At 46.3% G+C, this 16,362-nt stretch overlaps 2 protein-coding genes across 11 annotated transcripts in view; one reads left to right on the top strand and one right to left on the bottom strand.

Annotated features, from left to right (window-relative positions):
• The window catches only part of LOC132144908 (kelch-like protein 28), a 5,920-nt gene extending 1,768 nt beyond the window's left edge, over positions 1 to 4,152 (bottom strand). The window contains exons 1-5 of one of the 4 annotated variants that reach the window (XM_059555483.1): positions 3,979 to 4,152; positions 2,870 to 3,041; positions 2,533 to 2,793; positions 1,464 to 2,101; positions 755 to 1,198 (exon numbers count right to left, since the gene is read on the bottom strand). In XM_059555483.1, the coding sequence (XP_059411466.1) occupies positions 755 to 1,198; positions 1,464 to 2,101; positions 2,533 to 2,793 (1,343 nt within the window). In that variant the 5' untranslated portion in view covers positions 2,870 to 3,041; positions 3,979 to 4,152. The other 3 variants (XM_059555482.1, XM_059555480.1, XM_059555481.1) reach the window with 3 other exon arrangements.
• A 328-nt stretch (positions 4,153 to 4,480) lies between these two features.
• LOC132144907 (TOG array regulator of axonemal microtubules protein 1-like) lies at positions 4,481 to 14,516 on the top strand. 7 transcript variants are annotated; one of them, XM_059555479.1, is made up of 23 exons: positions 4,481 to 4,655; positions 5,434 to 6,452; positions 7,529 to 7,592; positions 7,782 to 7,892; positions 8,153 to 8,365; positions 8,842 to 9,017; positions 9,087 to 9,301; positions 9,473 to 9,543; positions 9,621 to 9,818; positions 10,553 to 10,609; positions 10,694 to 10,854; positions 10,935 to 10,995; positions 11,085 to 11,270; positions 11,531 to 11,648; positions 11,728 to 11,833; positions 11,954 to 12,189; positions 12,317 to 12,475; positions 12,551 to 12,677; positions 12,769 to 12,881; positions 12,948 to 13,131; positions 13,204 to 13,423; positions 13,498 to 13,584; positions 14,277 to 14,516. In XM_059555479.1, the coding sequence occupies exons 2-23, from the start codon at positions 5,499 to 5,501 to the stop codon at positions 14,507 to 14,509; spliced, it is 4,050 nt and encodes a 1,349-aa protein (XP_059411462.1). In that variant the 5' UTR covers positions 4,481 to 4,655; positions 5,434 to 5,498; the 3' UTR covers positions 14,510 to 14,516. The 7 variants fall into 7 exon arrangements, 6 of the variants coding, with proteins under 6 accessions (XP_059411462.1, XP_059411461.1, XP_059411460.1 ...); XM_059555478.1 differs by having other exon boundaries at positions 10,932 to 10,995; XM_059555477.1 differs by having other exon boundaries at positions 4,482 to 4,655; positions 7,532 to 7,592; positions 10,932 to 11,007.
• The last annotated feature ends 1,846 nt before the right edge of the window (positions 14,517 to 16,362 follow it).

Below are 16,362 nucleotides of genomic sequence, written 5' to 3'. Positions count from 1 at the left end.
AGATTTGTTGTTATTGTCATTTTATCGTATTTTTCGGACTATAAGTCGCACCTGAGTATCAGTCCAAAAATACGTAATTATGAGGGAAAAACATATATAAGTCGCACTGGACTATAAGTCGCATTTATTTAGAACCAAGAGAAATCATTACCGTCTCCAGCCGCGAGAGGGCGCCCTGTCTCTTCAGTGTAGACTACAGGAGCACTGAGCAGCATAGAGCGCCCTCTCGCGGCTGGAGACGGTAATGTTTTCTCTCGGTTCATGTCAAATTAATTTTGATAAATAAGTCGCACCTGACTATAAGTCTCAGGACCAGCCAAACTATGAAAAAAAATGCGACTTATAGTACGGAAAATACGGTAATTAGTTTTTGTTTTTTGTTACGTGTATTTAATTTATTATTTGTAATTTCATTTTTTTTTTATAATTTAACTTACACTAAATAAAGATGTAAAATGTTGCTTTTGTGAAGAACTGAACCAACTGAAAGATTATTTTGTTTCATTTTACTTTGGTGCTTCCTGCCCACAGTCTTCTAAATATCACGAATCCTGATTTAAGATAAAAACTCCGATTTAACGAACTATTTCAATAATGATCAAATAAACATGATAATAGATTAACTGCTTTACTAAATTAAATATAGCTTCAAAACACATAAGGAAAGAGTGAGTAATAAAGGACAGAGAAACTCATTGGGAGGAACAGCTGTAGTTGAATATAATTCCTCCCAGAATGCAGTGCGGCAGGGTACCTGTTCATGTGGGCGGGGCCGTATCCTCCGATGGCGTAGATCATGCCGTCCAGCGCGGCGGTGGCGAAGCAGCTGCGTGATTTGGTCATGGGTGCTACCGGCTGCCAGTCCTTGAGCTTGGGCCCGTACTTCTCCACAGACTGCAGGTAGTTCTGTCCGTCGTATCCTCCGAGGGCGTACAGCTCGCCCACCAGCACCAGCACACCCAGCGTGCTCCTGCACTCCGCCATGCGCTCCACAGAGGCCCAGGTGTTGCTGTCAGGGTCCCAGCGCTCCACGCTGCTCTCGTGCCGCCGGTAGCTGATGCCCTGACGCATGTGTGTGGCGATGCCCCCCACCACATACACCTTCTGCTCCAGAACCGCCACACCGAACTCACAGCGCGGCACGCTGAGCGGAGCCAGACCGAGCCACGAGTCCGTCTGCGGGAAGAACATCTCCACGCTGACACACACACACACACACATCATGAACACACACACACACTCGAGCGGCGCATGCATCAGTTCTGTACAGTAAAACTCAACCCAACTCAAGAAAGAATTCATGACTCCACCCCATTCCTAATCTATTCTTCATTTCTTATTATTAATCCATTTCTAATCCAATCTCAGTTTTGTAAATACGAGCTATTGAAAGTAGCTATACGTTTCTATTTGTAGTGTTCGTTAACTCTAGCTGTAATCACGTGTGTGAGGCGTTGGTTCACCTCTCCAGCGTGGCGAAGAGCCCGGCCTTTCCTCCGACGGCCAGCAGGACTTTAGGAGCGCAGCGCGGCCGTGTGGAGAGCATGGTCTGGTAGGAGAGCCGGTGCTCGGGCATGAAGTGGTACTTGAGCGCCTCGTTGAGCAGGTGTTTGCAGGCGTGGTCGTCTCGGATCAGGTGATTGGCCTCGTACAACCGCGTCAGGAACTTGACGCTCAGCAGCGGTAGCCGCACACAGTGTAGGAGCGGCGCCAGGTATTGCTGTCTTTCTGTCAGATCGTACTTGATCCAGGACTCCAGCGCGTAGAACACACTCTCCTCCGTCAGCACGTTCAGGCAGTCGTTGGAGACGATCTCGTCCAGCTCGGCGCGCGTCAGCTCCAGGAACTCCTCCGTCTGGCACACCTCCTCGAAGTGCTGGCAGATGAATTTGCTGGCAGATAAACACAGCTCGTGGCAGCCGTAGGTCTCGGCGAAGCGTGAGATGCCGATGCAGTTCCCCGCGTCCAGCTGACTCTCCAGGAAGCTGCAGCACTCCTTCAGAACCAGCTTGACCTGCAGCAGGTTGGCGGCAGGAAGTAGAGACTCCACCGTTTCCTGTGAGATGAACACGGTTCCTGTGTAGGCGTACTCCACTATGGCCTGACGAGAGACGGAAACAGACACTTAACTAATTATATATTTGTTACGTTTTTGTTGATCCAATTATATATATATATATACACTCCTAAAAAGATATATTACCAATCTTTTTTGTTAAAAATTATGTAGGAAAAGTAATAGATTCATTTATGGCCAGAGTGCACCCCAAAAACCTACATCATAACAGGAGTTCTGACCTTTATATATAAAAAAAAAAGTCTTCTTTGTTGCCGTATTGCAATAAATGGAATTAGATGGAAATCTGCTGATTATCATGAATCTTTTTTTTTATGGAAAAATAAACCAAACTAAATATTATTTAAGAAACAGATTATTTGTTAATGTTCTCTTGTGGTTTTGGGCTGAAGTGTGCCCTGAGCATACAGCGGTAATCAGTGATTACTGTACACACTGTACTGGTCTGTTCTGACCTTGAGAGCAGCTTCATCCACACACTGGAACTCCACCTCAGACGTCTCTTTCTCCGACAGGTTTCCCGTGAACATGGCCTTGAAGTACGGGCTGATGCTGGCCAGCACTACTCTGTGTGCGTGGATCTTGGCGTCTCCGACCCGCAGCACGATGTCACAGAGCTCATGATCCTGGCGCAGGAGCTGCAGACCCTGCAGGAGCTGCTCGGAGTGAGGACGCATCAGGCTCGCAAACATGTACGGCTCGGCCTGCTGCTCCATCTGAAACCCACACAGAGCTCTGAGTCTCTACTCACAGACACAGACACAGAGCTGCGTCACACACCTACGAACTCACAGAGACCGGGATGATGGGACGTTAAACCCCCAGAAGCTCTGCAGATGAACAGACAGCAGCCGTCAGGAGACTCCACACAGGACACATGTTCACTACAAAACACTCCTGAACACAACAATCATCACGTGTCACTGGCACACACTCAGAAAACACCACACCGCTGTTTCTGACACTGAAAAAAATTATTCAAAAGGTAACTGCAACTTATTAAATCACACTTTTTCCAACTTTTCTTACAATTCTGACCAAAGACAACTATAAAAAAGTAAGAATTGTGAGAAACAGACTCAGAACTGTGAGACATGTGAGACACAAAAAATAGTGAGATTTTAACTTAAAACTGCAAGATATAAACTCATAATTACCTGACAAACTAATAAATGCAAAATTCTGAATACAATTTTGAGGTAAAAACTCATAAATGCAAGATATAAAATCATAATTGTCAGATAAAAACTAACAATTACAAGATCTACAATAATAATTGGAGATAAAAACTCAAGATATAAACTCATAACTGCGGTATAAATTTAAGACTGTAAGATATAAACATCATGAATAATTGAGATAAAATTCTCAATGACCTTTTTATTTCTTTATTCCATTGTTGTTGTTTTTTGTACTTTCAAATGTATATCTTGCAATAAAAAATTTATTGCTGTTTATTATTGTAACATTGTATTTTTTTTTTTTCCTGTCATCACTTGTTTTACATATTACTGTATCTGCACACACTCATTCAATAAATCAGCTCAGACTGTAAATATAACTCGGTGATCTCGAGGGGGCTGTCTCTGTGTGCGCTACAGACTCAAGTGTGTACTCGACCCCTGTCTAGGGAACACACGCTCCCTATGTAGACAGCAGCCTCAGCGCCCTAAATGTGACACACCTCCACGAACAGCAGAGATCACATCAGGAGTGACTAGTGTCAATATCAGACATCACAACCATCTTCATCAGTCAGCTGAAGAGAACCAATAAAGCTGTTGCTAGCATTAGCATCAGAGCACTCAGAGCTCAGCTCGTGACAGACGCGCGCTCACACTCGCTCAGACGCTCATTTAGAGCGCTAAAGTGCAGCAATAAAGAGTTTATTCATTGTTTACCTGTGTGTCTGGCTGATTTCTGGCAGTTTGGAGCACAACACGGCCGCGACTGTCAGGAAAACAAACAGAAATCGGCGCGCGCGTCACTTCCGGGAAATAAGCGCGGGGAGCCCCAAATAAAAGCTCTGACGCGACTGCGCTTTAAAAATAACTTTTATCTTAAAATTGCAGCTCAGGTGCAGATAATGTGTGTGTGTGTGTGCGTTAAATAATATAATAGTAACATCAATACATTATTGTGCGCATATAATAATAATATTCAGAATATTAAGTCTTTGAATCTTTGTTATTATTTGTACTTTTTAAGCCCAGGAGAAGCCGAAATAACAAGAGGTTTTCGAAAGCGAACGCACTGTTTATTCAAATGAAAGAGTTGCTGTCTCTGATTTAACACGCAAATGCCTCTATAGAACTACACTTCCCACAATGCACCGCGCACGCCCACCAGACAGCGCGGGTCAGGGGGGCGCGTCGCCATGGCAGCGGCTGGTTGTGACATCAGCGCCATTTTGCTTGAGTGTTGTGATGGAAGCAGCGAGAAAATCAGAATCCGACACAAAAACACCGAAAACCAGACGCGAATCCGGAGCAGAGGAAGCAGATTCGGGGAATCAGTCCGTGTCGCGTCGAGACGCGCACACAATCTGGACAGAAGTCGGAGCGATCTGCGATAACAGGTCTGATTTCTCACTAAAAAACGTCAGGCATTTCAGTCAGTTTCGTGTGTAAATATGCTTGCGTGATTTTAAATAGTATAACGATTAATTCTGCGCGTGTTGTCGATTTGCTTAAAAAACGCGAAAATCCCAAACAGTCGTCGATGATGAATGAGATTGATTAGTGTTGTAGAATGTGTGTCAGATGAGAGAATCTGAGTGAATGTAGAAGAGACACAGCTGGTTTCCCGCCGAGAACTCTCAGATTATTCGTCACTGATCGATGAATAAACTCTTTCTGTGGGTTTGTGTCCGTTACTGATTACACATTACATCACAGAAAGTATAGTCAGTAATGTAATCCGTTCTTTAAAATTAAAATAAATAATTTAAAAATGATATCAATCAAGATACTAAAAAAAAAAAAGTCTATTTTATTTGTGTTTACCTGCGTGTCATGTGACCATTAACCAACGTCAGAGAACCGTGACTCTTAATTATCAAAATATTTCTCTTTAAGGGGTTCTTCAAGTAAATATAATAGCTGAAAGAGGTTGAGATGACAAACGAGTTTGGGAACCCCTGCATTACATGTGAATAAGAAATTAGTGGATTTGTGCATTAAAAAGACAAAAGTCGTCTGAAGATATAACAGTATAATTACAGCAGAATGTGTTCAGCTGCTCTCTGTCAATCATCTCAACAGCCTCAGCTGTGCTTTAAACACAGATACACAGCTGTCTCTCACACACACACACACACTCACATCTGATCTGATGTGTTTTCCTGATGACTCCAGGTGTGTCGCTGCATCATGTGACCTGTCAGCATGAGCGGTGCGTCCGTGTCTCCGTCTGGACTCTGATGATGATGTATGGGCTGATTCCTCAGGAGTTACACGCACAGCTCCTGGACCTCCAGAACTATCAGAGCCGGACCAGCGGCGTGGAGGAGCTGAAGAACATCCTCCTGGAGCTGGATCTCCAGCAGCTCTCCTCCGCCAGCATCCTGGACTTCATACAGTTCTTACGCAAGCTCCTGGACGACAGCAACTTCAGGGTTCTGTGCGGAGCGCTGCAGCTCATCAACCTGCTGATCCAGAAGCTGGAGAGTGATGTGGAGCGCTATTACAAGGAGATCGTGAGCGTGACGGTGCGAGCGCTAGGCGACTCCCGTAGCGTCACGCGGCTCGAGTACATGAACGTCTTCAGGCAGCTGATGAGGACGGTGGGGCCGCAGAAGGTCCTGGATCTGCTGGTGTGTCAGCTCAAGCACAGGAACTCCAGGGTTCGAGAGGACGTCATCAACATCATCACGGCTGCCCTGCTCACACGCCCGCGCAAGGACTTCGATATCCCCGGCCTGTGTGTGGAAGCGGCGCCGGCGCTCGCCGACAGCAAGAGGAAGGTGCGTCACGCGGCTCTGGAGCTCTTCGCCGTCTTGGACTACTGTCTGGACACGGGTCAGAAGCAGCCGCTCGTGAAGGCCGTGGATGGAGTGGAGCTGGCCGGAGACGCCGAGGGCCTGATGGCTGCTGTACAGGCGCGGAGAGCACGACACATCCTCCCTCGACTCGCTCCCGACGGATCCGTGGAGTACGCACTCGCTCTTCCTAAACCGGGACAGAGACGGATGCCTCAGCTGGGCTCCGGGGCCGATCTGGACTGGGTTCTGAACGGAGGCCGGGCTCACAGCTCTCGCTCAGACGGGGATCAGCAGAGGAGGATGGTGAGCGCTGGGAAAGGGAAGAACAAACTGCCCTGGGAGAGATCCGCCCTCTCTGTGGAGCTCCAGAGCAACGGAACGTCACCTGATCAGGTGAGCCATGACATCATCACACACACACACACGGTCAAACTCTGCTGTTTCACACTCCGTCTCCTCACGTCTTCTGTCTCTGATTGAGAGTTCAGAGTGTTTGATCCAGTCGAAGCTCTTTTAGTGTAATTCTGGAGCTCCTCGTGTCAGATCTTGTCTGATTCTGATCAAGTAAAGGTCAGAATAAGGTCAGTAATATCTCCAGATGAACTCTTACTGGACTGAAGCAGCTCAGCTTTACTTGATTCTCTTGATTTCTTCAGCTCTCAGTCACTGTGTTATATGTGCAGATCATTTACATCTCATCTCATCACTGGAGATATATTCAGATCAGTTTATATCAGTATCTGCTCCACTGTTAGAAAGAAGAAATATATATATATATTAGGTTTTCAGGTTTAAATTGATGTTGAATGATAATGCAACGGATTCCTGTGTGTGAAGCTGATTTGTGGTGTTTGGGTTGGTATTGCAGTAGTTCAGTAGTGAGGGAAGGACTAACTAGTCTAACTGTGGCTCTCTGGAGGCGGTGTGTGTGTGTGTGTGTGTGTGTGTGATCCGCTAGTGTTTCCCAGCAACACACACACAGAAGACAAGACTTCAGATGAGAGACGAACAAACACCAGCAGAGGCTTCTGTAGACCAGCGTTCATCAGATCAGTGTTTGGACAGACTGAAAACTGACTTGTTTTTTAAATCAAAATAACATTCGATTAGAAGAGAAAATGATCAACAGGAGGTGAGTTTATGCTTCAAACAGGAACAAGGATCTGCCAGTGGGGTCAGAAAAATCCTCTTAATTCAAAGGGAAAGCTAGTTTATTTCTCTGACCCCGCTGGCAGATGTTTATTCCTGGTTTAAGTTTAAACTCCTACTTGAACAGTTTTCATGATGTGATTCTGCATCTCCAGTAGATGTCTCAGACATTAGTTCTGGAAAACAAGACTCACACTGTCTATAGATGATCATTTTTGGTTTTCATCTGTTTTAAAGTTCTTCTGTTAAGAGTCTGGATGTGGATCAATGAGGTCTCTGTGAAGAAGGTCTCACTCGATGAACATGTGTGTTTATTCCAGCAGGTCAGCAGTGAAGATCCGTCCTCATCTATTAAACGCCGTCAGGACACTGAAGCCAAATACAGTAAGAACCGTCTTCAGTCTTGTCTTGAGCACAGACGCTGACAGAGACATTTCCTAATGTACTCAACACAGCTTTATTTCCCAGAGCTCCACCCGTCCTCTTGTTAAATTGATTTTCTGAAGGCATCAATAACACTGAACAGTAATGAAGTGATGGAAGCATGTGTTTAATCCACTGTTCTGGATCCAGGTCCATCAGAGGCTCTGACCCGCAGGTCACGGGGTCGACTGCGCCGCAGCGGGAGCTTGGACTCGGATCCAGACCTGTTCAAAGACACCCATCCGTCCGAGTCTGAGAGAGGTGATCGCTGACCTGTGTTCGGCTTCTACAAATCTCTTCAGATGGGAATTATTAAAGGATTCTGTGCAGAGTTTGCATTAGAATTTGGGAACCACAATGAATTCGAATCTGTGTCATGATGTATTTCGTTCAGTTTGAGATTTTCACCTGTTATCCTCTCAGCAGATAACCCTTCTTTAGGTTTAAGCATGAAGTTGAATTGGTCAGCTTGTCATTTATCCTGGAACTGGATGTGTTGAGTGTTTGGCTGTCTCTCACAGGTTTGTCCAAGGCGAGTGGTTTCCTGTCGGCCGGCGCTGAGCGAGCATCTCCAGGCTCGTTTCTGCTGCCCTCGTACCCACTGACCTCTCTAACAGGAAGTGTGCTGACCCCGACCTTACCACGCAGAAACCACGCTGACCCCTCGCTGTCCATGTCCAGCACATGGCCCAACAAACGTGACATCAGCCCTCGCCGCAGGAGTGACATCACTGGTCAGAACACACACACACACACCTCAGAGCTGTTAGAATCAGAACAAACTCAATCAGCAGTCCACGATGGAAAGGGTTCATTTATGTAGAATCTGTGGGCGGAGCTAAACAGGCAGTGATGTAGAATATGTGGGCGGAGCTAAATAGACAGTGATGTAGAATCTGTGGGCGGAGCTAAATAGGCAGTGATGTAGAATCTGTGGGCGGAGCTAAATAGGCAGTGATGTAGAATATGTGGGCGGAGCTAAATAGACAGTGATGTAGAATCTGTGGGCGGAGCTAAATAGGCAGTGGTGTAGAATCTGTGGGCGGAGCTAAATAGGCAGTGATGTAGAAGCAGGCATTGATCTTCAGGAGGCGGGGTTTAGACACACTATTAAACACACATAGTTGGAGTATCATTTCATTTTAAATCATTCTATATTTCAGAATTCACATTTTGAGACGGAACATTAACACCCATTTACATGTCACAGGTGAGGTGAGCTCCAGGAAGCGTTCTCCACTGCCTCCTCGAGCTGAACGTGCCTCATCCGTCCGGCAGAGCCCAAACACCAGCAGACCCTCGTCACTGGACACACACCTGCACCTGGATCTGTCGGTCAGCAGTGGCACAGGAGAGCCAGAGGACGAGCCGCTGGACCGTGAGGAGGTGTGTGTGTGTGTGTGTGTGTGCTGATGTCAGCAGGCTGTGACTCTGAGCTGTGTTTCTCTCTGTCAGATGCTGAACTCCTTGCGCTCGTTGAGGAACAGCGCTGCTAAGAAGCGGGCCGAAGTCAGCGCGAGCGGCTCTGAGCCGGATCCAGACAGTCCGGACTCGGCGGTGAAGCTGGAGCCGGTTCCTGATTCTCCGGAGCAGATGTCTCCATCCGTCAGCAGTCCTCTGAGCGAGAGCAGCCTGTGCTCACCTCTGTCCCCCAGCGGCACCAAGAGCAGGTCAGTCTCTCCGTCTCCGGTGTACAGCAGTCCAGATCCGTCACTCACACCTGGAGGAGGGAGATGACACCATACACTGACAGAGATCACTCATCTGTCCTGGTCCCCATGAAAGAGAATTCACTCTACAGAAGTTTTAATTCTCATTTCTGGTTTATTTCATGACTCTAGCCCTGTGGAGTCTGCGGTGAAGCCACGAGTGCCTTCAGGAAGACGTGTCCCAGCAGACATCAGCGCTCGAGGTGTGTGTGTGTGAAGCACAGGAGCACACGTGATGCCAGACGGTGTGTGTTACCCGTCCTGTGTGTGTGTGTTACAGGTGAGACGCAGCAGGAGAAGAGTCTGTCTGATGGGAATGTGAGTGTGATCGGTCAGAGACTCGTTTACTCGAACCGATCGTTAGATCCAGACGAGGAGAAGCCCAGCGACATGACATCATCATCTTCATCATCATCATCATCACCTCAGATCAGAGCCGCCGGCCGCCAGCCGCTCCGCGCTCTCAGACCCGCCAGAGGTGATCAACAAACCATGTACATTACCAGTTTAAACATTTCTCTGCTCACTTGTGTGATCAAAATACAGTAAAATAGTGAAATATTATTCTAATGTAAATCATCTGTTTTCTGTGTGAATCTGTGTTAAAATGTAATTTATTTCTGTGATGTGCAGCTGTATTTTCAGCATCATTACCGTGATACACTACCAACACGACACACTGCGCTTGGGGTCAGTAAGATAAAAAAAAAAAAGAAATTAATTACTTCATTCATCAAGGATGCATTAAATTTATCAAAAGTGCCAGTGAAGACATTTCTAATGTTACAAAAGATTTCTATTTCTATATTTTTGAATTTTCTATTCTTCTGTGAATCCTGAAAAATAAAATGCATCACAATTTCCACAGAAATATTGAGCAGCACAACTGTGTTCAACACTGATAATAATCAGAAATGTTTCTTGAGCAGTAAATCATCATATTATTCTGATTTCTGAAGATCATGTGACACTGAAGACTGGAGGAATGATGCTGAAAATACAGCGGAGCATCACAGAAATAAATTACACTTTAACACAGATTCAGACAGAGAACAGCTGATTTACATTAGAATAATATTTCACTATTTTACAGTATTTTGATCAAATAAATGCAGCTTCTCTGAGCAGAAACGCTTCTTTCTTGTAATTATTCCAGTGTTTGACTGGTGGTGTATAACATGTTGATGTAGTAATGTCTGGTGTTTCTCTCAGGATCTCAGCAGCGAGTGTCCAGCAGTCGTGTCATGTCGCAGGGCGTGATCGGGCGAGGTCAGTTCACCGCTGTTTTCCTGACCGCTGATGTAAGTCTCAGCCGCTCTCATCCTCGCTCGTCTTCTTCTCTCGTGTCTGCAGGAGTGTTCGCTTCGGCTGTTCTGTCCAGTCGTCTCAGTGTGGGGTGTTCTCCTGAGCAGGGTGACCCGGCCGGTCAGAGCACCCATGAGCCTTCGTCGGGTGTGTACGAACATGCCTTGACCAGCGCTCTCCTCCAGTCTGACGCCAGTCCTGAACCAGAGGTGCGTCTCAAACACACCGAGGGTGTTCAGTGGAGCCTGCGCTGTGATCTGAGTCATGTGATCTGTGTGTGTTACAGCAGAGAGTCAGGAGCTGGAGTCTGGAGCAGCAGGACACGCCCCCCGCTCGCCGTGTGCCCATCGGTGATGTGAAAGGTGAAAGGTCAACAGCAGTGACAGCCATCACTCATCTGTGGTCTCTGTCTTCTTGATCGTTTCTCTGTTTGTTCCAGACATGAGTCTGAACGGTTGTGAGTGGCTCTCAGATGAATCTCCCTCCAGCCCGACTGAACCACAGAATACAGTGAAACACCCGAGCCCCGCCCCCCCGACCGGCCCGCCCAATAGGAACGCAGCTCCCCGACTGAGACGAGCGTCGAGTTTGAACCGCATCAGACCCCCTGCGTCTCACAGCTCCGGTGAGAGAGAACACACACACACACACACACACACACACTGTACATGCAGCGAACATCACATCATACATTACTTTTTTTGTGTGTGACCACAGCTTTAGTCAGTAAATGGTAGATGTATCTGACCAAGGTCATGGCTCCAGTTCCCAGGGAACACACTGATGACATGTTTACCATAAATGCACCGTGGGTTGATCTGGATAACATGTATGATGTCAGATATGATCAGTCTGTCGCTGCAGCTGTTGATGTGTGTCCATCAGATGAGCTGACCCCTGTGAGTCTGAAGAAAGAGGGTCAGGATCAGGCTGACCTGCGGCCCTTCTCTAAACCGGAGCTGGCGCTGACACAGAGCTTCAGACTGATGTCCTCAGACGACTGGTGAGTCTGACTGCAGATCTGATCCCTCGTCACACACACATCAACAGATCCTTAGTGTAAATCTGTTGTGTTGATGAAGGGAGAAGAAGATCGAGGGGATGACCTTCCTGCGTAGTTTGGCTCAGTATCATCCTGACGTCCTGATGAGCCGGATCCATGACGTGTGTCTCGCTCTCGTTCAGGAGGTCAGTGTCACGCTCACAGATCACTGATGCAGAGCAGCGTCTCATTCATGAATCATGGAGGTAACAGATGTATGTTTCAGCTCTTCTCCTGACCGATCTGGTGTGTGTGTGTGTGTGAAGGTTCGTAACCTGCGCTCCGGCGTGTCCCGTGTGGCTGTGGTGACGCTGGGAGAGATGTTCGCGGCGCTGCAGAAGGGAATGGATCAGGAGCTGGACGGGACGGTCAGAGCTCTGCTGCAGAAAGCTGGAGAATGTAACGCCTTCATCAGACAGGACGTGGAGCGAGCGCTGGACAGCATGATGAAGAACTGCTCTCTCACACGCAGCATGAGCGCACTGCTGACCGGAGGACTGGGGTCAGACACACACACACACAGACTGTTCTGTTCCATCACAAACTGTTGTATTGTTCTGACTGTTACTGTTACTGAGATGTTTTGTAATGCTGGTCCGTGTGTGTGTGTGTGTGTGTGTGTGTCTCAGTCATCTGAACTCAGTAGTGCGTAAGTGTGCGGCGCAGCGTCTCAGTGCTCTGCTGGAGCGGGTCGGAGCCGCTCGTCTGCTGTCCGGAGCTAAAGATGTGACCGAGCGCATCCTGCCGGCCGTCTGGAAGCTGGTGCAGGACTCGTCTCAGGAGGCCAGGTGAGGGGTCAGAGGTCACGCAGCCTAACAAACTCTAGCCTCGACGCTTCATGCTTTCATTGCTGTCTCTCTCAGGTACTTCGGTCGACGCATGCTGCTGTTTTTGTCCTCTCACCGTGACTTTGATAAAATGCTGGAGAAGTTCCTCCCTGCTAAAGACCTTCCGGCCGTCAGAGACACCGTCTTCACTCTCAAAACCAAGGTGTGCACAAACCCTCACAAACACAGCTGAACCAGTCCCTGCACAGATACACTACTGCTCACAAGTGTGTGTGTGTGTGTGTGTGTGTCAGGGTCTGGGCGAGATGCCTCAGGACGCTCCGTCGGCGCGGGGCAGGCTCTCTCTCTCCGGCGGTGTGGTGAAGCGCACCTCGTCTGTCACGCGTGATCCTCTGAGCAGCAGCAGGTATGACTCTCCAGCCGTTCATCTGGTCACGTGACGTTCCCGCTCACTCATCAGCCGTGTGTTCGGCAGGGACTGTGTGCAGGCGGCGAGTAAAGCAGCCGTCCACAGCCTCGCTGACCGGAGCGAGTACGTCACACAGATGAAGACGCTGCTCAACTCCAAAGACTTCAGGGAGAGAATCAAGGCCATCGATCAGCTGGTGTGTGACTGCGAGGAGAACCCGGCTCTGGTCATCAGCAACCTGTTCCCGGTAATCCTGACGCTCCTCATGAAGATGATGCTGATTGTGCTGATGCTGATGCTGATGCTGAATGTGCTGCAGGTGTTTGACGCTCTGAAGGCCCGTCTGCAGGAGTCGAACAGTAAGGTGAATCTGCGTGCTCTGGAGGCTCTTCAGCCCATCGTGGCTCTGCTCAGAGACAGTCTGGCTCCGGTGCTCAACATCCTGATCCCGGCCGTCGTGGACAATCACCTGAACTCCAAGAACAGCAGCATCTCCTCGGCAGCGCAGGGGGCCGTCCAGGCTCTGATGAACAACATCGGTGCGTTGAGTTCATCTGTCACTGATTTGAGCAGATCTTCAGTGTGTCTGACTCTGACTCTGACTGTGTTTCAGACAACAGCCTCCTGCTGCAGCCCTTCTGCTCCAGAGCCCAGTATCTGAGCGGGAAGGCCAAGCTGGAGCTCATCCAGAGAGTCGCAGGTCAGTCCAGACGAGGATTCACCCTGCCACAAAACAAGGCCTTAGAAACTCCTAAATCAGAGCAGAAAGCCTCAAATCCATAAACTCGTGCCATTAAATGATGCAGAACCACAAACATCAATCTCTTCCTCAGTATTCCTGTCTTTTACAAACACCTAAACATCCTGAAATCAAGATATTTTACTGGAGATGTAACATGAAGATATGAAGTCTGGTTTTCTGAGATATTAAACAGGTTTAAGCTTAAAACAAGAACAAATATCTGCCAACAAAAAAAATGAAAATTTCCCTCTGAATAAGTGGATTTTCCTGACTCCGCTGTAGAGCTCCACAAAGAATTGAAATAAAAAAAAAACAATCAGTTTGTGCGATCATGAAATCACAAAGGCATTTGAATTAAATAATTATATATACATAATTTTATTATTTTAATTTTTTTTCACAATTTTAACCAAAATAAAAATAAGATATATATAATTTTTTTTTTATCATGCAGCCCTACCCCATTAGTTTTATATTTTAATCATAAACTGACTTAATATGTTCTGTCATAATTTAATTTATTCATTTAAATATTTTCAGTTTATTCCTTGTAGTTCGTTTCAGGGTCTGTAAGAGATGTTAAAGAGCCCAGATCAGGCTGGTTCAGAGTGTGTGTGTGTGTGTGTGTGTGTGTGTGTGGGGTTTCTCAGAGCTGGTGATGGAGCTGTACCCGCGCAGACCACAGCTGGTGGAGCAGAAGGTGCTTCCTCTCTTCTGGACGCTGCTCAGCTCTTCTTCTAACAGTGGACACGTGCGGCCGGCCGCAGTGAAGCTAGCCGAGGCGCTGCACACACACATGGGTCAGACGCTGCTGGAGAACACGGCCTCAGACGTGCAGAGTGAGCTGAAGCAGCTCCTGAGAGCCGCAGGTCCTGACCGATGATGAGCTGTGTCTCTGACGCTTGGCTCCGAGTCTCGTGCTCGTGTGTGTGTGTGTGTGTGACCTGCACATACACACTCACTGATGTTGTTTTGTACCGTGTGCTCTGATCATTTCTCCCAGATCTGTGTTTGTGCAGGATTTACACCAGACTTGTATCCTGTATAACGCAGTATTAGCTGTACAGTGAATATATTTCATGAATATTGACTTCATTATGGCCTGTTTTAAGTGTGACCCGTCCTAGTTTTTTTGCATGACCAAACTAATTGTTGGTTAAAAAAAAAAAAAAAAAAAAGAGGAAAATCAGCTTTTTGTGTCCTCCGGACGTGAAAGTGTTGTGTTTCAGTGAATGAGAAGCTTTATTGGAGAGTAACACAGGTCAGCTCGTGTCCAGATCTAGATCTTCGTTTAGTGCCAGTCACTCCAGAACAGCCTTGATGAGATTTCACTTTAAATTATATCAGAGAGATTTATCTATATAATAAAGTGTCTTATTTCTGTAAACTGTGTTTATTATTTCTGTGTGCTGTGATCTGACTCAAGTCTTCCGTCAAGACTGATTTAATGACACCAGTTTTCACATTATTCATCCACACATCAACAAACACAAGCTTAATGATTCTAAATTAATTATAACTGCTTACTTCACATTTCTGTCGTTTACCACCAAATTCCTCAATCCGTCTCCACCCAACAAATCTTACAGATCAGTACCATTGATGGCACAACTATTAATAACCAGTTCAGGGGTTTTGTTCTTCATTGTGTTGATCTGAAGAGGCTGAATTTGGTGTTTTCTTCAGCTCCCTAAACGGTTCTTCCACTGACCCGAGACATCGTCCAGATTGGATGAGCCTTGTACTGTAGACATTAAAGGTGCATTACCTTCAGTGCTCTCGGCCTGATGCTCTTCTTTGCAATAACTCACCCGATTTCTTTATGTGTGGATGTTAAAATATTAGCTATAGGTGTGTGTGTGTGTGTGTGTGTAAACTGTATTTTTAACCTAATTTAGTTTTTTTTTTTTTTATGTTTGTAATCGTGTGGTTATTTTGTAAAACTTAATAAATAATAGAAATAATAATAAAAATATATATATATCCTTAAGTCCCCTGGGGTTTTAAGTTAATATTTCAATTCTAAAAATTAATCATTAAAACAAATAATTTCAAATAAACAACCTCACATCCAGAATTCCACAAAAAATTATTATTGTTTTTTTACTATTTTTGAAGTCCCCATGAAAAATAGATACACTGTAATCCATTATTCAGAAAACTGATGGTCTTGTGTAGACAGGGTTAGAAAAAGTTTTTAAAAGTCTTGTTTACTGAAACTTTCCAGACTTGAGAAAATGGAAACTTTTTTGAAAACGATCTGAAACTATTGGAAAATGTCTGGATATTTACCAGAAATGGTCTGTTTCTTTACGCTCTATTTTGGGACCGAACCCTGATCTTTGATGTTCTCAGTGAATCCGCCTCTGTGTGGGTTTGTTGGCTCTGATTGGCTGGAGTCGATCTGACATCATGGCTTTGTTCTGTACAGTGCAGTGATGAGGCTCGGGTCAGCAGTGGTTTATTCAGATCAGAACAGAAGCTTCACAGTGTTTCTACTGAGGACAGATCAGCTCATTCACGGTGTTTGACATCTGAGCTTCCAGCTGGAACACACACTTTTCAAAAATACTTAACAAAATAACACTATGACAATCTGGAATATATATATATATATATAAATATCTGCATCTGTATGGATTATCATAAGCGTTGGTTCTAGAGCGAGAGTTCTGTGATGATTGTCTTACAGCATCAGTGTTTCATCGAGTGATTGATGTCCAGTCAGTGTTTGTG

This window comes from Carassius carassius, chromosome 8 (assembly GCF_963082965.1).
Source record: "Carassius carassius chromosome 8, fCarCar2.1, whole genome shotgun sequence".
NCBI lineage: Eukaryota > Metazoa > Chordata > Actinopteri > Cypriniformes > Cyprinidae > Carassius > Carassius carassius.
This window is presented reverse-complemented; position numbering and strand designations above follow the sequence as displayed.

Bases quoted from the DNA above. Each gene is read 5' to 3' on its own strand.
- LOC132144907 (XM_059555473.1), top strand. From the start codon at position 5,499: ATGATGATGTATGGGCTGATTCCTCAGGAGTTACACGCACAGCTCCTG. The intron at 11,834-11,953 runs GTCAGTGTCACG...GTGTGTGTGAAG, and splicing joins GTCTCGCTCTCGTTCAGGAG to GTTCGTAACCTGCGCTCCGG. The intron at 13,132-13,203 runs GTAATCCTGACG...AATGTGCTGCAG, and splicing joins TCATCAGCAACCTGTTCCCG to GTGTTTGACGCTCTGAAGGC.